Genomic DNA, 23,634 nt, shown 5'->3' with positions numbered 1-23,634 from the left:
TTTGGATATTGTTTCTTTCCTATGAGCAGCCATTTGTTATATGCACACATTTGTAGGGGATGGTGTGCAGAAGGAAGAGATACGAAGATTCAAGAAAGGGGCAACTTGGGAGGGCAATATTTGCATATGAAATTTGCACAGAAAGGTTGTCAGTTGCAATGATATGCTTTGAACTGTGTGTTTCCAAGCGCCTGTACTGTTGATCCAACAAGGGGGGGAAATAGGTAATTACCACACATTACACTAGCATTTGCCTGCTTGTCAAATGGTTCTGGATGACAAATTGTAGTTTGAATTATTAATGCTCTGTTTTTCAAAGCCTGTCACTTCTAAAGCTCTCTTTCTACCTTTGTCTCAAAACACGGTGATCAGGAAAGGTAAGACACATGCATTCTAGTCCACCCCTCTGAGCTGAAACTTCTACTTCAAGGTCCTCATTTTCAATACATTTCAGTGCAGTCTGATTGACTTCCGAAATCAGTGAAGAACAGACTGCAATTGGAGCCAATCGTGCTGAACTAAAAGGAGCTTGTGTGCGTCTGTTGGCGGGAGGGTGGCATTAGAGGCAGAGTTCAACAAGAAGAGATACTATATCATCCTTACGTTATAGGAGGAGAAAAAAAATCCCATTTAAACACATTAAAGGGTTTTTTCCATGTCACAAATCCTTTTGAATATGTGCCACTTTTTAAAAAAAAAGAAGATCTAACCATTCATATAGTACAGCTTCATTTTTCTTCTTCATTTACAGATCATAAAAGTCTCCTAGGAACATTGAATCTGTCTTCCCGCATACCAAACTATACTGCTTTTCCAACTGCATTTTCTGTCCAAAGGGAATAAAGCGTTGTAAAGAGCTTCCAGGATCATCTTGTGATTCTAGTCTAACCGCTTACAACAGCAAACTCTTTACAAGGGGGAATCATGGGGGAAATAGTAGCTGACATCCTGCCTAAGTTACTCAATAGTATTTACTCAGGAGTTACGCTGCTTAATTTCAATAGGTCTACTCAAGATGTTAACCAGTAGCTCCTAGCCCCTGAGACTTTTGGGCAGCACTGCATCACCAGTGATAAGTTCATCACTATCTGTACCCTATTTCATCCCACTAATCCATCAAAATGCCATTACCAAATTCACACCATGAGAAAAATGAAGTTGGGGCAAGCTCAGCCCTAGTTGAACCTCTTCTCTAGCCTTACATGACCCGGATTTTTTTTATTTTAAATGGGCTGACCATAAAATTTCAGCTAGCCTGAACAGGATTAGCCACACAAGCTCCTTCCGATCACCAGAGGTTGGGAATTGCTGTGAACCCATGAAGGCTTTCGATTAAAGCAAAGGAGTGACACCTTTTTATAAACCAAACATCAGTTTTGCAGAGAATCAATGTGGCTGCACAGAAGTAAGTGTGAGCTTTAATGTTTCAAATGGATTAATTCAGCTCAAGTAAGTGGGAGATCATGCCTCATTAACTGTGGCTTTCTGGAGTATTATTACTTCAGGCACATCATTCTCCAGGTAACTTTTCTCAATGAGCTTAAAGTGGCATAAAAATGTTACAAGGAGTTGCTGCATGAATGGTTGCATCAGAAAGGCTACAGGTACAGAACTAAGTGCAAGGAGTTCCAGTGTGGCATCGTAGATAGAACGTTCACTTTTCCCCAGGCAAACCTATGCTCATTCTGGCTCAGCCATAAAGCTCACAGAGAGACCTTGAATTGCTGCCAAGAAATACTGAGCTGCCAACAGCATCCCAAGGGCTCCAATTGGCTCCAGAGAGAATGGGAACAGCTACCAGCCCTCCTTGCCTGGAATCTGTCAGCTGCATCCAGGAACCCAAATGGCAGATGGGGACAGCCTGGACAGGAATGCCCACTGGGAATGCACCTGGATCCAGGACCAGCTTGTCAGGGCATGATAGGGCATTTGGCCAGTCAAGAAGCTGTCAGACCTATATGAAGTACTAGCACTGAGGGCCAAAGGGTGGCACTGTGGTTGGTGACCGAGAAGAAGAACTACGAGTCAGGCAAGGAAAGGGTGTTGTCTGTTAGGCAGAAGGCAGTCCTTGTGAAGTTAACAAGGGAATCAAATCAGAACCAAAAAAAACCCCATGATTACCCAGCTGCTGTAACATCCTCAGGAATAAGAGACATAGGGGGAACAGTCCTGAAGTGATAGTTTGAGCGGAACTGGGTGAAGTAACCCAGCATTCTTGAGCACAACACAAATAAAAAGGAGAGTGGTTTCTGACAGCATTTTTGGTGTCCTGGCCCTTCTTGTTGCTGTATGTACCCAGCTAACCATTCCAGCCCTTTGGAGGTGGAGTTACCACCCCCACCACAGTCACATACCACACCAACTTGGACCCCTCACACCACACCACACTTGGACACCACACCATCTCTAAGTCTAACATATTCCATAGGGTTGTTGTGAAGATACAGTGCATTGTCCTCATCAATACCATTCTGAGCTCCCTGGAGCAAAGTGGAGAAATTCAAATATCAGAATGCTTTTTACTAAGCCTCTGCATCAGAAGATCCAATTCCAACCAATGTGTACCACTACGCAGAGGTGGGCACTCCCTGCTCAGCCAGCTCCGAACAGTCCCTGCTATTTCCAGTGCTGGTGGGCTTTTCTTCAGAATCAAAGTCCCGAATCAGTGCAAAGAGGACACCGGGAATGTGTGCAGAGACATCTGGAAACTAATCCTCCCAGTACTTTCTCCACAGGTAAAATAAATATAATTGATGCCAAGGTACAGTAAGCACCTTTGATTAGAAACATAAAATGGTATTGCCGTGGCAATCCTTTTGCACAATGACCTGAAGATATGTTGTAAATATAATTGATGATTCTAGGTTTGTGTTTCTTCTAGTTATTTCAATAGTTTGACTGAGAAATACAAACAACTTCTTGTTTTAAGACCAATTTGAAAGATTCTGCATCAGAGAATGCTAAGTGAATGATATGAAGAAAACAAAAATAACTAGCACACAACTACTGTTTTACCAACACTTTCAAAAGAGATGATGCTTTCAACTCAAGCACATTTTATGCAATTATAGATTTAAAGAGATGACTAAAGAATAAATTCACTGAGTGACTTGTCACTTCAGAGACCTTTTAAATATGAGATAATGGATTTTTTTTTTTTTAAGCCACAAATAGGGGCTATTCACACGACCAGGCAGGTCTTACCTTTCCACCAGATGATCACACACATTTTGCTGGGAGCGTGGACCGCCTTCCTAGATGAGCAGTGCTGTGGTGAGCAGCATGCAGCTTTGGTGTGCAGTGCATTGAGTATCCATCAATCCACCTTGGTATCCATCAATGTACCGTGCGCTGAGTGTAGTGCATTGTGGAATTTTCTCAGGAGATGAGCACTCTAGGTGGGCACTCTGGGTGCTCTGTGTGTGGCTGGGCTGTAAGCAGCCCAAGCTCGCACATGATCAGGGAGCTGAGTTTAATGGTGCGCTGGTACCCTTAACCCTGACTAAAGGCTGTGCTAAAAAGCTGGGTTAGGTGACGCTGCTGTACCGGGATCAGGCCCGATCTCAGCAGTTCTCACATGTAGTCTAATCCAGGCTTGGCTTCCCATGAGCTAGCTTGGGTTAGGCTGTGTGTGGAAACAGCCTCTCGTTGTCATAACACAGTGGGGCTATGCCCACGATCAGGAAAATCGAGCCCGGTGGTTCCTAGGCGAGTAACCCGCCTAAGTGCCCCTGCCCTTAGCCCAGGTTTGCGGAGCGAGTACTCCGCAAAACCTGGCTCCCTGATCATGAGTAGTCCCCCAACCAGGAGGCGAAAAGCCACCTCCCGGCTCCTGGGGTCTCCCCAGTATGCCCTGCACGCTCGCGCAGGGCATACTGGGGCTTAGCCCGCTCTCCCCGCAGCTTTGCAAAAAGCGAGTCTCACGGATCATGAGACCCGCCTCATTATGTTGTTATTACTGCTAATATTTTGTACTGCTCATAATGGATTTGATTAAAAAAACAACCCATAGGGTACTCTTTCCTCTCTTTTAAGAGCATGACAAGGCATTGCAAGAGACATAGAACAGCTCCAATTCCAAGTCTCTTTGCTCCCCTCCACCTTCTTTGTACCATGTACTACAACACAATGGATCTGACCACCCTCATACACATCTTGGTCAGCTCCAGATGTGATCTATATGAGGTTGCCCTTTAAAAACATTTGCAAATGGCAATTAATACAGAAAGTAGCAACCAGCATCTTGATGGGAATCTTTTTTAAAAGATGACATTCCATCTATTTAATACCATTTTCATTGGCTCCAGGTTCATTTACAAACGAAACTCAAGGGGATGGTTGTTATCTTTAAAACCTCAAATGGTTTGTGACCACAATATCTAAAGTGACCTGGATATTCATCCTCCTATGTATATTTCCAGGTACTGAGATTCTCAGTTGAGGCCCTGCTGTGTGTCCCGCAAACACAGGAGTTGTAAAGGATAGGAACATAGGAACAAAGGAAGTTGCCTTATAGAGAGTAAGACCATTGTTCCACCTAGCTCAGTATTGTCTGCTCTGACCTGGCAGTGGCTCTCCAAGGTTCCAGGCAAGAGTCTTTCCCAGTCCTACTGGGAGATGCCAAGGACTGAACCTGGAACCTTCTGCATGCAAAGCAGATGCTCCACCACTGAGCTACAGCCTCATTCTGTAGGATACATGAAAGGGACCCAGACCTTGGAAATCACTGCCATAGGACATTTGTCTGGCCCTCCCTTGGCCTATTTTTGAACATGAATCAAGAAACTATTGTCCCAACTAGTATTTGGGCTTAAGTGGTGCTTGACAGTGGTTTCCCAATTAGTTGCTGCTGGTGTTGTTTTCTGTTTCCGTTGCTGATTTTATGGGGTTTTGACATGTGTTTTTGCATATTATTTGATTCTGAGACAGGGTTGTATATTGTATGTGCATGCACATGTGAATGTGTGCTTTAAATATGATGGCTAGTCACCCTTGAAGGCTGATTGGGTCAGACAGGCAGGGTAGAAATATAAAGGCATAAATGAATGATATTGTCATGCTGTACGTCTCCCTGCATCCAGCTGGCTGGTGGGACAGAGACAAGTACAAGACCAGGGATTACGGCAGTCTTGAGGTAGGAAACATGAATTGTACCTTTTGTTAAGCAAGATCCACCTTGGTTTACATTTGGATGGGTGACTACATGTGAGCACCCTCTGCTATGAGATATTTCCCACAGGGGATGGGGCTGTAGCTCAGTAGTAGGGCATCTGCTTGCATGCAGAAGGCCCCAGGTTCATTCCCTGGCATCTCCAAGTAGAGTTGGGAGAGACTCCTGCCTGAAACCTTGGAGAGCCACTGCCAGTCAGCATAGACAAGGAGCCCTTTTTCACAACCAGTGAGAAATAGCAATAGGGTTAGCAGGGAGGCAGCCCTGAAGAGCTTACCTCCCCGCAGATGAGAAGTTTCCTTTCCCTGGGTGGGCAGATCACCCCCCAGATGAGCACCGGCTACTGCCAGTAGCTCCAGCTCTGAGGGTTGGGGTGCTGGGACGCATCACCCCACGTCGCCCCACCCCTGGAGCTCCAATAATGTACTGCACAAGTGTGCAGTACATTATGGGGATCCCCCCTCCCCTCCCCAAGAGCACTGCAGGCTGCTAGACTGAGACAATCGGAAAAACGAGCTTAAGGGAGTGTTTGCTCCCTTAACCTTGTTTTAGAGGGAGGCTCCATAGGCGGATTTCCTGTTGCGGTGCCTCCGAGAATGGGCCCGATCGTAGCAGTACACAGGCACATGGAAAACCAGGCTGGGCTTCCTTAGCCTTGTTTTGCACGCACGTGTGGACAGCCTCAGTATTAAGCTAGATGGACCATGTCCTGACAGCTTCCTATGTTCCTGTGAAACTGCTGTTATATCTAATTATAACAGTTATAACATCGAGTTCCACCCTACAGAACACATTTCATGCAGTCATGCGCAGGGATCTTCCTGTGTGGCATTTTCCAGGCTACGAGATTTGCAACAGTTCATGTGTTGCAAAGTGTGACAGAATAGTGCAACGGTTTCAAAATGAGAGTCAAGGGTTGCTTAATGCTACGTTGTAAGCTGGTGGCCATTCATAGGAACATAGGAAGCTGCCATATACTGAGTCAGACCATTGGTCTCTCTAGCTCAGTATTGTCTTCACAGACTGGCTGTGCCCTCTCCATGGTTGCAGGCAGGAATCTCTCCCAGCCCTATCTTGGAGATGCCAGGGAGGGAACTTGAAACCTTCTGCTCTTCCCAGAGCAGCTCCATCCCCTGAGGGGAATATCTTGCAGTGCTCACACATCTAGTCTCCCATTCATATACAACCAGGGCAGACCCTGCTTAGTTATGGGGACAAGTCATGCTTGCTACCACAAGGCCAGCTCTCCTCTCTAATTCATATTTTCCATCCGAAAAATCATATTTTCCGTCTACTGCAATGTATTTTCCAGGCATGAGTGTCCATATTCTCCTTGAAATGCATTGATCTTCTGCTCCATTTGGGCCAATGGAGTTGTGGAGTCTTTGTGACGTGACTATGTATGTATGTATGTATGTATATATTTATTTATCCCCCACCCCGCTCTTGGCTGCCATGTGCTAATCCGCCAGCAGGGGGAGGCACCCTTCCAAAACAAAACTTTTCTCTGTTTCATCCTTGTGCAAGTGATCCAAGGGGAGGGGACCAGGTTTTAATCAGTGTGCTGAGCTTTACTGCCTGATCGCCCACTCTCTCCCCGCTGCCCATCTCTCTGAAAAAGCCCACCCACCCACTGCTCCCCTTCGCCCAATAAACACAAAGGGGCTGGTCATATATAGAAGAGAAAACTGTGGAGGTCACCAAGAAATGATTTTTCATTTGCTCCATCCTCCTCTCTGATTACTCCTAGAGGTTGCCTGCAGAATCCTTCTGCAAAAAAACTGAATGGAGCTGGGCAAACCATGCAACCATGTCACAGCAGCTAAAGCCATATCACCATATCTGCTGATCACATGGCTGTATCCCACTCTCTATTAAAGTTCAGGGAGGAAGGGCACACATGCAGGAATTCCATGCAGGCAACGGCTCTGTGTTGGGTCACAGAGGCAACACAAATTGCTTTGCTGGCACAGTGCAGAAGAGCCTCTGCTTTTTCTCTATGGCACAATGTGATTTATATTACTTAAGTTGATCTGCACATAAAAGCAAAGGAGACAGACAGAGTAGTCCTGTTTGCGGCTGGGATTATATATGACGATGATTAGATATGGTGATCTTATGAAATTCACAATTATTTTTATTGAATGTGTTTAACCTTTGGGAAGTAATTATGAAACTAAAACATCCCACCAAAAAGACACCCCAACAAAGGAGAGTGCATAGGTACTACTGGAGCCTTAAAATAGATTGCTACAAAACAGATTTTGAGGTTGCCATGGCGGCTATATTTCAAGAGACAAAGATTTGAAGAGGCTGACCTTTGAATACTGAAAGGCTTTTGTCTAGAAACTTTGAGAAAACTCTTCCTTCCATTTTCCATTTAAAAAAAACACCCATACAATGAATTTTGAAGGCTGAAGAAGTTACTAGAAAACCCATTCCTAACAAGATGACATACCCTTACTCCAAAAGTGTGTAGTATAATACAGCTAGCATTCTAGACATTTAACCTTTTCCCAATTTAACAAAAAAGGCTGTAGATAACATTATCACAAACTATTCCATGACAGTTCCTCATATTCAAACAGGTTTTTACAGCAGTCCCCATAACGATTAAGGAGAGATTTTGGAAATTTTGACAATAAAATCTTCTCTCCTCTAGCAGGGCTTAAAAACACACACTTATGACTTAGTTTGCCTCAGGCATTACTAAATGACTTGTACTGAGCCTCTTTCCTCTGTGTAAACAAACACTCATGGGGCTAGTGATGGGCAAGGTTCCTTCCCTTTGCTTCAAAGTTATGACGGCTATTATGAGAGTAGACAGGGAATGCTAGGGAGTGGAGCGGAGGGAGTAGTTCTAAATTGATTTGCATTGGGGGTAGGGTTGTGGTGGGATGTGGGGGGCCTACAATTCCTTTCTGGAACATGCATACATTTTCATAGTACCACTTGGGAATTGTAGTGTGGGGTCAAAGGAATTGTAGTCCCCAGCATCAGACATTCGTCAGCTGCTTGGAAATTCAGCCGTACTCTCTCCCAAAAATAAGTCAACAACAACAGGGAACAAAAATAGGATTCAGTTGTGGATGGGAGTGGGGCCAGGGGCGTATCTAGGGATATAGCGCCTAGGGCAAGCACTGAAATTGTGCCCCATCACATGCAAAAGGGGCGTGGTCTCAAGCTCCGGAGCTTGAGGCCACACCCCTTTGTCAACACATGCAAAGGGGGCGTGGCCTCAAGCTCCGAAGAGCCTGAGCAAGCTCTTCGGTGTCATTTCAGGCAGTGCTTGCTGCCTGAAAGCATCTATTCCCCTTTCTCTCCCTCCAGAGAGGGAGAGAAAGGAAGAATAGATGCTTTCAGGCAGCAAACACTATCTGAAATAAATGGCAAGTGTTCACTGGGGGGGGGTGCATCTCCAGATCGCAGTTGGGGCGGGGGGCGGGGCATGGCAGGCACTTTGCACCCCTTGCAATGGCGCCCAGGGCACATGCCCTGCCTGCCCCACCCTCAATTCACCCCTGAGTGGGGCTGCAACTGCTACCAAAGGGTACAAGAAATAATTGAGACATCTGACCTTACATGGGGAGAAGATGCTCACAAAACAAAAGAGTGATTTACAGGGTGGTCTTGTCCAGTGGCACACCTAGGTAATTTTGGAACCTGGAACTGAAGGGCTTTGGAGGGGGGACTCCATGCTGTGAGCCCCCTATCACAAGGCCCCTTAACGAAAAAAAGAAAAGAAACCTACATTTTGTGGGGCCTCCCCAGAAGCCCGATCTTTGCCTATCATGAAAAGCTGACCTTCCCCTTGATGGTCTGGGGTGGTGTTTGCAGCTCCTGGTCCCGTCGGAGAAGGAGAGAAAGAACAGGGTGTGTGTGTGGGGGGGGGTGCAGCCTCCCTTGTTCTTGTGCAGCCCCCTCAGTAGTTCTTTTGGGGGGGACACAGCTGGAGGTAGGAGGGCGGGCAGGCCGCTTTCTCTGGCCCTGCTCAGCCCATGGAAGGAGATGGCAGGTGATGCGTGAGTGCCAGAGGAGCCTGGCCTTCTCCTGCTGCTGCTGCCCTGGGAGAGAATGGGTGCAGCAGAAGCTTCACCAGTCCCAGGCAGCCCTAGGAGGGCTTTGCACCAGGTGCTAATTGCCTGGATGGACAGGCCCACCAGCTGCTGCACTCGCCACTGCCACCACGGCCTGCTGGGCTCACCCCCACACCCGGCAGCCATGCACATGGCGGTGAAAATGGTAGAGTTCAGCATGGCAGGGCAGTGGCAGGCCACTTAGGGAGGACCCTGGGACATTTGGAGCCCCCTCCTCTGTGAGGCCACAGACCAGAGCCCTAAGATCCAGGGGTAAGAGCACCCCTGGTCTTGTCATATATTTCAAAGCAACAAATATTGGGGCACCTGGAAGACGAACAAAACATATTGGGGTTAGAGCCGACTTTCCAAGATACATAAACAGTCATTTAAGTTGGTTGATATAGTATATGCACCCTGGCTACAAAGAGGTGTGTTTTTGTTGTGCTTGTTTACTAAGAAAAGAGCAAGCAAAATATCTTTTACAAAATGAGAGCAAAAGGTTAAACAGTACAAGCACTGGCTTGGATTTTTGATCTCATGTAATTAAAACAAAAGGTATTGGGACTTTTGAGATTTCTGTATTACCTACTTATCTGACCACTTCATGCATCTGGCCCACAACAGCTTATGCCCAGTGCATAACGTTCTGCACAACCTACTGTGGGTGGTTTTGCTGCAAATATCTAAAACAACACTGGTGTTGCAGTGCAGGAGCACTTTTGGTTAATACACACAGTCATCCTTGCTTAACATTATGGCCACTGGAAATTATGGCTGACATACAGAGCAAGGATGCACAGTTGCAGCAAGAGAACAGCCTTCCCAACTAACTGCAATGCTGTAGCTAGGAAGCAGCAATTTTTGATGCACAACCCTTTTTCAGGAAATCCTTTGTGCCACCCACAAATATGTCCCTGAGGGATATGCAGCCCTCAGGGATTTATTTTTTGATGGGAAAGAGGACTTCAGGGGGAAGGGGGAAATGTCAAAACTTGACTCTTCCCCACTACTCTGGTGCAGTTAGTTGGGAAGTTCTGTTAGGCTGCTCCCTTGTGGCACCTGTGAATCCTTACCCTGTATGTCAGCCTATGGTTGTAGCACTACACAAGCACAAATGCACAATTTTATGTATTCACGCAAGAACACTCTTATACAATAGTACCAGCATTGTTTTAGATGCCCATAGCAGTGTGGATGATGGAGAAACACCTGTGGTATGCTGTGTGGAATGTCATAGGAACATAGGAAGCTACCATAAACTGAGTCAGACCATAGGTCCATCTTGCTTAGTATTACCTACACAGACTGGCAGTGGCTTCTCCAAGGTTGCAGGCAGGAATCTCTCTCAGCCCTCTCTTGGAGATGCCAGGGAAGGAACTTGAAGCCTAGATGCTCTTCCAAGAGCGGCTCCATCTCCTGAGGGGAATATCTTCCAATGCTCACACTTCTAGTCTCCCTTTCGTATGCAACCAGGGTGAACCCTGCTTAGCTTAAGGGGACAAGTCATGCTTGCTACCACAAGACCAGCTCTATTTGTCAATCTTCAAGGTACCACAAGACTTTTTGCTGTTTCTTGTTGCAAAGGCCTAGCAAGGCTGTCCCCCTGGAATACCAATTAACTGATCAGTCAGAGTAACTTTTGTGTTTGCAAAATGTAAACTCAAGAGTAATGAATTAATAGTCTTATTTAGGAGACTTAATTTCCGCACCAACCCACTCTGAATTTCCAGTGACAGTCTGCCAAATAAATGGTGATTCATTAACTGCACTGCACGCCAACAAATGGGCAACTTCTCTTACAAAACAGTCAGAGCCACAAATGCAACTTGGCAGAATCTCCCTTCCATGAATGCGGACAATAATTAGCATAGCTGGAAAGAGTTCACACTTGCTTTGCAAAGGTCTTGATTTGTTTGGATTCCTCTTTCATAATCCATATATTCAAATCAGCTTTCTTATTTAATTCAGGATTTCAGCCACAAACCCCTTGACAGGCATACAAAATTAGTACTTGCAGATTGTTCTTCAGCAGAAAAACAACACCCCTTGCAACCAATTAAAGAAATGAAGATCATCCCCCTTGTAATAAAGTTGAGCAAAAAAGCATGCACTACCTCATTTTCACAAATGAATAACTGCACATTCCATAGTATTACACAGTTCCTATTTCCTATAGAAAGATTACCACTGCTGTAGAAAGATTATGACTAACCACAACAGAAATAACAACCATAACACAATCTCACAGACTAATGAAGGATAGTTCTCATTAAGTCACCCTGGAACTAGAAATGCAGTATCTGTGATTCCTAATATTTAGCAACATTTGCAACTCAGATTAATGTCCTGAATAAAGTAAATAATTTTGAAACAGTTTCCATGGATCTATGAAAGTAAGGGTGGGGGGAAGAGAAAGGAAGAGAAAGGATGCAGTTCTACATACTTGCATGCAGAAGGTTCCAAGTTCACTCCCTGGCATCTCCAGATAGGGCTGGTAGAGAGACTACCTGTAATCTTGGAGAAGCTGCAGCCAGTATGGGTAGACTGAGCTAGATGGACCAATGACTCATTATAAGGCAGTTTCCTCTGTTCCTAATTGTTTTGTCTTTAAGGAACAGTCCCATGGTGTGGGGAACTGGAAGCCAATCAGTACTTTGTCAGGGAATGATGCCCATTTTGGCTAGGATGGGAACTAGCCATTTAGAAAATCCTAAACTTCTGAAAATTACACAGCAGCTCTTATGGAGAGTTGTTCCACACATGCAGTGTCACAATTCAGTAAGATGAAAGGATTCATAGAAATAATATGCAACTTTTCACACATCTCCACTCGCATATGTGATCGCATCACAGAATTCCTTTTTGTACTGTGATTTGTTTAGTGCATCATACATGTGCTTCTCCTCTGTGTGATTTGATTAAGTCACAGTGTGAAAAGGAATCAATTTCTGAACTGATCCCAAACCAATTCCTTTATATGCGATGGCTGATCAATGTTCACATTGATTTGTTCCTGAATCTAGCTGATTTGAGCAATATAGAGACAGGACTAATCACCCCTGTGGTCTGTTGGCTAGATTCGGGTTCAAATTGAATCACGCCAGATTCAATTTCAATCACTTCGAGATTCCAATTCCTCCTATTAATTTCCCCAGATTCCCAGATTTCATTTTGTTGTTGTTGTTTTAAAGCTAAGTTGTAGCCTTTGTAGAAGTGGAGTTGTGGAGCAAAATGTGTGGTCACTATTTAAGTGTTGGGTTTCTTTGGTGTATAATAACTTTTCCTCAATGAATCCCTATGAGAATTCATTACACACTTTCATTTATTCTATTCATTTTTACTGTCTTTGGACAGTCTGGGGGAGTTGTTTGAGGTAGCAGCAGAGCGGGGGGATGTCCATGGAGGTTCTACCTCCCCCCACTAACCTCCCTTATGTCTGGCCACTCTTCGGCCACTTGTCGGCTTTCCCCCCTCGGCCTGGTGGCCATTTTGGAGGCTGCCACACCTGCACAATGGGCCTCTGCGTGGCCTGGGATGACCCAGATGCAGATGAAAATGTTGCGTATCTCCCACCCAAGTACCTATACTGTATTGCAAGCTCAATCAAAATCAGGGGTTCCATTTCCAGTTTCAATCGAGGGAGGATGTTCTAGCAAGTTTTGTCAAAGACCCATTTGTCAATATAGTCAATAGTAAAATATCAAAAGTGGTGGGCTATATGCAAAGCATCAGGAGCAGAAGGAAAATACAGTAGCTGGCGAGATTTCTCCTACACTGCTAGCATTATTACGCAAACAGCTTCACAAGAGGTTGCACCCGAGTTCTCACAGTGCTATAGCTGGTCTCATGATTCTGCTTCTTTAAGAAATTGTGCAAGGTCTTGACCAAGCAGAGGAGTGCCTTGAATTTAGTTCCACTTTTTTAACACACATCTTTCTTGTGCAAGGTTTAAAGCAATCTTTCTGCAACTGGAAGACACCTTCCAGATGCAGAAGGGCACCTTACTGTGGTGATCATTTTAAGAAATTAGATAGATTTCTAACCAACTCTAACCAATTTTATCAGAAGCCAGCCTTTAAGAAAAACATAGAGATTTGTGCTTTTGGCATGCAACCTTAGCATATAGAAGAGCCCCTGGTGGTGCAGTGGTAAAACTGTCGCCCTGTAACCAGAAGGTTGCAAGTTCGATCCTGACCAGGGGCTCAAGGTTGACTCAGCCTTCCATCCTTCCGAGGTCGGTAAAATGAGTACCCAGAATGTTGGGGGCAATATGCTAAAATCATTGTAAACCGCTTAGAGAGCTCCGGCTATAGAGCGGTATATAAATGTAAGTGCTATTGCTATTGCTATTGCTATATAGGACGATTTCATTGTTTAGAACAATAGTCACTCAGTGTGCAGAAACAGTAATTTGCCCTGAGATATAAGTGTGGGTGGTTCCTTCTTTCCTGAAATGGCATCCAGGGGCAAATGGAGCTTTAAAATTGTTTCAGGATTCTGCATTATGTTATCTGGGATCCTTTCACCATATATACTTTCAAGTGTTTTGAAACTTCCTCCAAAAATTCAGTATATTGAAATATCAACTCTAAATAAGATTTGAACATTAAACATCATAGGATAACCTGTATGGACTCTTACCTTTCGAATCTCAGTTGCCAGTTGCTGAAGGGAAGGGGATGCTATAGACTGCAAAATAGCTTTGCCTCTTATTGGATTGTGGAGACTCACATATGCCACGGCATTTCTCTGGAGAACTTTCTGGAAGTCCTGAAACACAAACAATCATCATTAATAAGGCAGTTCATAATTAAGGTTCGCATTCTTGTTTAAGTCTCCTGTAGGTGGAAACACAGAAATTATGTTTTCCCTTCTTCCCTCCTCCTCCAATTCCCTAAGAAATGTCTCTCTTTGTTGAATGTCTCTCTAACAGGGTTATAATTCCTGTTTTCACATCATTTGAACAAAATGCAAAAATGAGCCCTGAAGGAATTAAGAATGTCTATTGTTCCAAGACAAAGAATGAAAACATTATATCCTGTAAAAGAACAGGAAAGGTGTGTGTGTGTGTGTGTGTGTGTGTGTGCGTGTGTGTGTATGTGAGGAATTTTAAACTTGCTCCTGCCAGATACCCAACTTCAAATGTAATCATTAACAAACATTCAAAGTACTTGATGCTGCAAACGGAGCAGCCACATTTTAGATTTGAATTGCATCATTTATCCAGTGTTGTCATTTTATTATGTTTTTTTTAAGGAAAGGGAACTGTATGAAGCTCATTTCAATTATGTCCCATTTGCCTTCCGAGTAATGAGCTGCTTGTTCTATGAAGAGGCTCTATATACTATGCAGAAGGGGTGTAACACAATTACCTCTGATGTAAGGATGATTTGAACTGGAACTAAACAAATGTTGCTTCCAGTCAATTGCAAGAGTCCCTTTTGATACTTCATACCTCCCCACCACCCCAGTTTATTCTACAATCATAACTATATTGGAAAGATAGAGCTTTGGGTAATTTCTGCCTGTTGCTCCCATAGGATCACAAGGAAATCACAGACTTGCTGTTCAAGTGCAATTTCAGTGTTGCTCAGTTTCATTATGGGTGGCATCTCTGTCAAATCTATTCATTAGAATGTTTTTAGTGCTACAACAAAAGAGCATTTGTCATTTCAGTGTTATTGTTGCCATTTTCAAAAGGCACCTTTGTTTTTCAGACAGGCAAAAATCCAACGGGGTGATTCAAAACTATCTTTCATCCAAGATATTGGATGAGAGGTATTTAAGCGAAGGTCTTCTTCGCCATGAACCCCACCGCCTATTGAGAAAATCAGGAGAGGTTTTTCTGCAGTTGCCATCAGCTCGTCTGGTGTCCACTCAGGGATGGGCCACCTCTGTTGCTGCCTTGAGGCTTTGGAATGCACTCCCTGCTGAAATAAAAGCCTCCCCATTTCTGACAACTTTTAAAAAATCCTTAAAGATGCATTTGTTCACCCAGACTTTGAATTCAATAGAGTAATCCCTTGCCAACCGTGGGTTTCCCAATCACGGTTTTAAGAATACGCGACTGGGAATTTGTGGCAGGTCTTGCCAACTGCAACCTGAGTATCCGTGGTTTGGCAAGATTTTTTTTGGTAATTTTTTTTATTACCAAAAAATTAAAATTTTGTGATTCTGTGATTTCCGGGGGTCAAGGGTTCTGTGATTTCTGGGGGTCAGGGGTGAGTTTTCAGGGGTTTGGGAGTGGTTTGGGGGGTTCAGGGGGGTGATTTTCATACAATTAAAATTGAATTGATTCATTCATTCAGTTTAAATGCAGCCCTTCCTAAAGTGGCTCAGGGCGGTTTGCATTAAAATAAATAACACATAATAAAACAATTTAAACCAGATTATAACTCATTAAAATTAAAATGAAATATCATTAAAGGCCAGGCTAAAAAGATGGGTCTTTAAGGCTCTCCTGAAGGCCTCCAAAGAAGTTAATCCTCTCATATCCACAGGGAGCATGTTCCACAACTCTGGGGTGACAACTGAGAATGCCTGATGATCCCAGGTTGCCACCAGATGAACTGCTGAAGCCAAGATCAATCAGACTGCTGATACTGAAACACAGTCAGATTACTGATACATCTAAGCCAGTAATATCCATGTGACTGGTCACACTCTTCCTATCTCATGAAGATGTCTTCACCTACCTGAGATCCTTTAATTAAAAATGTCAAAAATTGAACCCAGGACCTCCTGTGTGTTGTACTAAAGCACAGTGAATTATCTGTGCACTTTCCTTTCAATACAATTCAAACTGCAGGCTCCCCCTTCCCTCTGCTCCCTTGAACTAGGAAAAACCTTTCTGCAGGCCTACATTAATAGCCTGGCCATGGAATTGTATATAACCCTGATTAATGCCTTTCTTACATTATCAAAATATATGTGGAATCTGATTCAATAATCCAGGTTCAACAGACAACACACTCTGAGGCTGTTCACACAAGCAGTCCTACCTAGGCTGAGGCAACCTTACCTGGGTAGGGCTGCCCCGCACTGCCTCATGGGTAGCCTGGGATTTTTACCTGGTCTTTTACTGGTGTAAATGGCCTTTTATCTAGGATGTGGGGTTATGTGTGTGATCCCCACAGAGCCAGGTGTCTAGAGCACCCACCTTGAGGGGAAATCCCTCAATGCACCACACTCCCCACACAGTGCATTTTGGGATATCTGGAGGCCAGGCTGCATTTTCCCAGCCTCCAGAATTCCACGCTGCCCAGAGCAGCGCAAATCATGTGGGCGCATGATCTGTGCATCTCACACATAGATTGGAATTGTCTGGGGGGAGGTAAGCTTGATCTTTTCTTCCCCTCACCCTGCGCCCTCCCCACCTGCCAAAAGTGGTCATGAAAACAACCTTTCTAAATGGAAAATATGAGCTCAGCCACTGAATTATGACTCTCAGTATTCTAAATTTCAAACCAATTTTGAAACTCCAAAAGAATTATGAAGAATTATGTTTGAAGCGAAAAGAGCTGTTTCAAGAATGGGAAGATTTCTTGAGAGTGGGGTTGCACACTACAACTCCTTGTCTTCCATTATTAGGTATATGTATCATGTAAAAAGGAATGAATGGTCCAAGATATGCATTCCAAATGTTCAAGGATGAACCACCACACCAAGTGCGTTATATGCAGAGTCATTGTTATTTAAACTAATCAGCATGCTCAAGAAGAACATATCATAACCCCTGCTAACTGGGCAAAGAGGCACCCCTTATAACGTGGTGATTTTTTCTATTTCTTTTTCTTCTATTCTGCTATCCCCTGGTATTGCTATGTTGATTATTTTAACTTGTTTTTCTTTCTTCTCGACTACAGTTATATCTGGTGTATTGTGTGGCAGATGTTTGTACATTTGTAGTCGGAAGTCCCATAATATTTTTACATCTTCATTTTCTTCAACTTTTTCAATTTTATAGTCCCACCAATTTTTGGCTACAGGTAGCTTGTATTTTCTGCAGATGTTCCAGTGTATCATCGCTGCTACCTTGTCATACCTTTGTTTGTAGTCAGTCTGTGTGATCTTTTTACAACAGCTGATTTAGGTGGTCCACTGTTTCATCTGCTTCTTTACAAAGGCGGCACTTGCTGTTTGTTGTGGATTTTTCGACTTTGGCTCTTATTGCATTTGTTCTTAGTGCCTGTTCTTGTGCAGCCAGTATTAAACCCTCTGTTTCTTTCTTCAAGTTGCCATTCTTAAGCCATTGCCAGGGCTTGGTGATGTCTGATTTTCCACTTATATTGTGCAAATATTGACCATGCAGTGGCTTATTTTTCCATTTTTCTGCTTGGTTCTTGACTTGTTCTTTCTTGTAGGCCTGCTTTGTTTCATTGGTGTTGAATAGTTTTGCATTATTGACCATTTGAAGTGCATCTTCTTCACTGTCCTTGATATATTCTTCAAGGCCTATTTTCTCCTCCTCTACTGTTTGATGGACTTGCAGCATTCGTCTTCCACTGAGCTGCGAGGGAGGTATAGCCTATCTACATCACTGCGGGGGTGCAGAGCATGATTGATGGTCATGATTTTCCTGGTCTTATGATCTAGCGTCTCTAGCTCTGCCTGGGTCCAGTCTATTATTTCTGCACTGTATCTGATAACAGGTATAGCCCAGGTGTTGATGGCTTGTATGGTGTTCCCGCCATTGAGTTTGGACTTGAGGATTTTTCTAACTCTCCTGATGTATTCACTTCCAATTTTTCTTTTAACCTCAGTGTGTGCGATGTTATCAGCCTGGAGAATGCCCAAGTATTTGTAAGGTTCTTTCTCTTCCAGGTTCTTGATCTTGCTTCCATTGGGCAGTTCTATTCCTTCTGTTTTTGTTATTTTCCCTCTGTTCATTATTAATGCAGCATACTTGTCTAGTCCAAACTCCATTGCTATATCGCTACTGAATATACGGACAGTGTTTAGCAGTGATTCAATTTCTGACTGGGACTTTCTATACAACTTCAGATCGTCCATGTACAGCAGATGGTTGATTTGACTTGATGCTTTAGATGTTTGGTATCCGAGGCGTGTTTTGTTTAGTATTTGTGAAAGTGGAGTCATGGCGATTACAAACAACAGAGGGGATAGTGAGTCCCCTTGGAAAATGCCTCTTCTAATGCTAACCTGTTCAAGTGTCTCACCATTGATGGTTAACTGTGTACTCCACATGCTCATTGCTTTTTAAAATAAATATCTGAATGTTTTTGCTGACACCAGTTGTTTCTAAACATTTTAGTATCCATGTGTGAGGCAATGACTTGAAGGCTTTCTTGTAGTCAATCCATGCAACACTTAGATTGGTTTTTCTTCTCTTGCAGTTTTCTAAAATCATTTTGTCAATCAGCAGCTGGTCTTTTGTTCCTCTGGTGTTTGGGCAATTTCCTTTCTGTTCAACTGGAAGCTGTTTGTTAGTTAAGAAGTGTTGCATAATTTGAACATGGTTGGCAGACAGGTTATCGGTCTATAATTACTTGGAACTGCACCTTTTGCTGGGTCTTTCATGATGAGGTGAGTTTTCCCAGTTGTTAGCCATTGTTCAATATCACCTCCTTGAAAAATGTGATTGAACTGTTTTGATAGTTGTTTATGAAGGCTTGTTAGGTGTTTAAGCCAGAAGCCATGCAGTTCATCGTTGCCTGGAGCAGTCCAATTTTTAATTTTATTTGCTCTTTCACTTATTAATTCTGGTGTTATTATTAGATCTTGCATTTGTTGGTTGCATTTTTTGATCTCTTTCACCCAGCCTGCTTTTTTATTATAATATATTGTATTGTCCCAAAATTTCCCCCAGAATTGCACTGTTTCTTCTTTATTTGGTGTTTCTACGTTTCTTGCAGTTTCTCCTTCTATGCTTTGGTAGAAACGTCTCTGATTCAACTGGAATTGGATATTCTGCCTGTGTTGTGTAATTCTGGCTTCGTATCTGCTAATCTTCTTTGACAGTGCTGTTATTTGCTGCTTTATTATTTCCAGGACTTCTCTAATTTTCCTTGAATCTAGGTGGTATATTTGGATCAGATATTGTTTGGTGTTTTCATTCTTCAGCTTCTTGTCTTTCATATCTTTCAATTTACTAGCATCTGATCTAAGCCTGGAGATTTTATTTTCTAATCGAATCTTCCATTTAGGTGATGTACTACTTTCTTTTTTTACAGATCCACTGATCTTATATCCGAGCTCTTGTGTTGTTGTTGTTGCTGCACTGTACATTAGTTGGTTTGTTTCTTGCAAATTCTTGGTTGTTATTTCTGCAAGTGTAGCATTGACATCTTTTAATACCTGAGCAAGTTGTTTTTTGGCAACTATTTTTAGAACTGGAAGTCGAACCCTGGAGGTTGTTTGGTTCATGTGCTCAGTTATTTTTTGCTTTAGTTCTTGTTGCTTTTCTGTTAAATGGCATCCGGGTTTTTGAGGTGAAGGCAAAGGGGAGGTTGCCTGGTTTTGATTTTGGAACAGTTCAGCAACAGTGGTATCCTTGATTTCCAACACCTCCTCCACCTGCGCCAGAGCAACTGCTTCAGTTAGTGGTAATTCTTCTTCCATATCTTGAGCCTGTGTTGCTCTTTGCAGTTCTTCCAGCTCAACTCCTGTGAATACTTTATTTGTTATTATGAATCTTCTCTGGTCTGCTAGCCTTTGTTCTGTTATTTCTGTATCTGGATGCTTCTCTTTCCAAATTTGGTACATTCTTTTTAAATAACCTCTTCTAGTTGGACTAGACTTGTAATAGCAGATCATTATTTCCTTGTTGGCATTTTTCATATATTTTTTCCAGTTAAGCGATGTTTCTTCCAGTAACCCTGCAGTCTCCAGCCCTGGTTGCTCAACTGAAGATCCTGAGTCCTGTTGCCCACTTGCCACTAGATGTCCAGGGACTCCAGCACCTGGTGCAGTCCTTGTTGACCCGGGCGACGACTGATCCGGTATAGATTTATTAAAGTTACATCTTACCATATTGTTGATGGGAGAGGCACTCTTTGTCTGGCTCCTCTGGTGAGACCTGTCCAGTATGGTTGGACCTCTGGCATAGCTCTCACCTTCGTCAGAGCACGCAAGCCCCACAACCACGCCAAGGTAGTGCCTCACTGGGGGCCAAGGTAGTGCCTTACTGGGGGTGTATTATTATTATTATTATTATTATTATTATTATTACATGGTTATGCACACAGACACACACATGTGCAAATCTGAGCAATGTGGTACGCAATTTGATAAAACTAGCTGGGAATTAGGAATTAGCAATCAAACTGAAGCACAGTGGCCTTGATATCCCGAGCAATGAACCGCTTGCAGAAAGAACAAATTTGTGGTAGTGCAAGCTGTTTGTTTAGTTGCAGTAAAACAGAGATTTACAGAGTTGCACTATTTCACTTTTGCCCAAATGTCCCCATTAAAACACATGAGACCCGCTGCAATTGAACAATTGTTGTGCAACCACAAGTATGCTTTGTTAACACAATATGAGACTGGAAAGTTAGTTCCAGATGTACCACAACTAGCGAGAGCAAAGGTTTTGTGGTAGTGCAATGTCGTTCTGTTCGTTGCTCTGGGTGTTGGCACTTGGCAATTAATTCGGAAAGCTTGAAAAACTAATAATGCAGCAAATCACGGTACTAGTCACCACTATTTCTTGCAGTATTTGAGATACAGGATAGACACAGAATGGCCTACTGAAAGGATTCACCTCTACTTTGATCCATACCATCTCAATATTCTGATTCCATGTGGTGGCATGCATTTCATTAAGTTTAACATTATCCATCTGTTGTATGCCTCTTTGCTGTCTGATCTGCCAGACAGCCATATACCAATTACCCACCCAATGAGATTGTCCTTATTGCTTATTTATCTTGGTGTTTTTTTTCTATATTGCTAATTGACTAAGAAAGGCAGGGACTTCTACCAAATTGACAGATTGTTTCATTAACCCTACTTGTGCCCTCAGTGATTCCCAACAAACATCTAGAAATTTATTTTCATCTGGTAGGCTCTCCATTTGATTGGCTCTGCTTAGCTTTCATCTGCAAATGAAGAAGATTTTAATTGTCTACAGACTGTATGGGGGGCACTCTGAAAAGCACTTGTGATTAATTACTTGCAGTGATGAGGATTAATAGTGGTTAGTGTTGGATTCTCTTCTACATGTGTTCAGGTGTCACTTTCATCTTGTTTACCTTGCTGCTGTTTACCAGTCATTCACTATTAAATAAGCACAATCGGTATGTAGAGAACTGGCTCAGCCCTTTACTCAACAAAGTATCTATATTAGTAATCCCAGGGGCATAGTGAGGGTAGGGCAGGCAGGTCACGTGCCCTGAGTGCCATTGCAGGGGGGACGCAAAGTGCCTGCCATGCCCCACCCTCAACTGTGGTCCGGAGAGGTTCCCCGCCCCCTGGGGCTACTAGTAGCCCCCCCGCCAAGTGAGCAATTGCTGTTTATTTCAGGCAGCGTTTTTTGCCTGAAAGCGTCTATTCCCCTTTCTCTCCCTCCAGAGAGGAAGAGAAAGGACTAATAGATGCTTTGAGGCATCAAGCGCTGCCTGAAATGACGCTGAAGAGCTTGCTCGGGCTCTTTGGGGCTCGAGGCCATGCTCCTTTGCATGTGATGCCAAAGGGGGCATGGCCTCAAGCTCCAGAGCTCGAGGCTACAACCCCTTTGCATGTGATGTCAAAGGGTGTGTGGCCTCAAGCTCTGAAGAGCCTGAGCAAGCTCTTCAGTGTCATTTCAGGCAGCACCTGAAATAAGATTTATTATCTTATTTATTTATTATTTCACTGTATAAACCACCCTAAGCCATTTTTGGAAGGGCGGTATAGAAATTGAATAAATAAAATAGTGGGCCCGGGCACAGAGCATCTGCACCTCTAGTTGGGCCCAGCTATCCCCCCCCCCCCCGCCGGCATGCCCGACTTTCTCTGCTTCCCCCCACCTGCTTGCTTCTCATGCACTTCTCAGCCCCCCACTTTCTGGCCGTCCCACCGCCACCACCTCCTCCGCCTCCTCTCGGCAGCCAGGCAACAGCCAGCTGCCGCCTCCTCCTAAACATGCTTCTCCCCCTGCCTCCACCTCACTCGCTGGGCCAATTTGCTTCTCCCCCTGCCTCTCCACGAGAGTAGCTTGTGAGAGTTCCGCAGCTCTCGCAAGATTTCCGTAACGCATCCCCCTTCATCCACACATGGACCGTCTTAGTGAAATAAATATAGAGAAGATAATAAAATATCAGAAGCCATTTCAATAACCAGTGTCAAATAAGCACAGGACTAGGTAATTTTTCAACGATCTTTTTGAACAGCAGTAATTATTAGGGCGGTGCAGCGGATACTTCCAACAGGCATGTCAGACCCAATATGCTCTATGTCAGGCAGTATTGGAATGAATTCTGCAATGACATGGGGGAGTTCTGACCGTCAGAACTCCAACTAAATTTTCTCCTGCTATTGAGGAACTCTGTTGGCATTCCAACATGCCTGTCACAATTTTCCCCATCACTATGGCCAGGCAGTTGGCTCCAGACTCCAGAAGCAGACATCATACAGCTGTCCTCAGGTCCAAATTGGGAAGGGGAACAAGAAGAGATCAAGGGAAGGCAGGAGAAGGGAGGTGATGGGGAAAGGATGGTGATGGGAGTGGAATGCTCTGACATAATCGGGGCCGGGGTACCTGTCAGACCGCATTCACCCATATGAATCTGCCAGGGCCCTCCGATCATCATCTCAGGCCCTGCTCATGACCCTGCCACTAACAGAGATCCGGTTTGTGGGGACTAGAGACAGGGCCTTTTCGGTTGTGGCCCCTTGACTGTGGAATGCCCTCCCTGAAGAGCTTCACCATGCTCCCTCCCTCAGTGTTTTTTAAAAACATCTCAAAATGCACCTTCTTAAGGAGGCTTTTTAATATCATTATTTTGTTATAGCTGTTAGGTTCTTTAGCTTCTTTACCTTTTTATAATTTTCAGTTTTAATTTGAACCTAATAATTGTTTGTAATCTGACTTTAATTATTTTTTTTAAATATTACTTGTATCTATGTCTATGTTATTGTTGCAAGCCACCTCAAGCAGTATTGCACTGGAGGGGGGGGGTATAAATATTTTAAATACATAAGAAATAAATAAACAATAATTCTGGAGAAATGTCCCATCCATTCCATTCCAATCCAAGACCAACAGTTTTCAGAGAGGGCATGTCGACCGCCAACAATTTTTCTGTCCAGTTGGATCAGATTGGAATGGATCTAACATTTTTTAAAACATGCACAGTCCTAGTAATTAGTCCCACATTAACCTCCTAAGTAAAATATTTTTCCCTTGTGATATTTGTGGTGCTTCTATTTTCGTTGGAAAGCGCA

The 23,634-nt window shown here is 43.7% G+C and overlaps 1 protein-coding gene across 11 annotated transcripts in view; it reads right to left on the bottom strand.

Annotated features, from left to right (window-relative positions):
• The window catches only part of NAALADL2 (N-acetylated alpha-linked acidic dipeptidase like 2), a 1,287,075-nt gene that overhangs the window by 268,360 nt on the left and 995,081 nt on the right, over positions 1–23,634 (bottom strand). For all 11 annotated transcript variants that reach the window (XR_008319557.1, XM_053310111.1, XM_053310109.1 and 8 more), the window contains one exon: positions 13,891–14,019. Coding sequence is in view for 10 of the 11 variants with exons in the window: in XM_053310111.1 (XP_053166086.1) it covers positions 13,891–14,019 (129 nt within the window). In the remaining variant the exon portion in view is untranslated. The remainder of the gene's footprint in view (positions 1–13,890; positions 14,020–23,634) is intronic.

This window comes from Hemicordylus capensis, chromosome 3 (genome assembly GCF_027244095.1).
Source record: "Hemicordylus capensis ecotype Gifberg chromosome 3, rHemCap1.1.pri, whole genome shotgun sequence".
Classification (NCBI taxonomy): Eukaryota; Metazoa; Chordata; class Lepidosauria; order Squamata; family Cordylidae; genus Hemicordylus; species Hemicordylus capensis.
The sequence above is the reverse complement of the archived record's forward strand: the minus strand, read 5'-3'. Positions and strand labels throughout refer to the sequence as shown.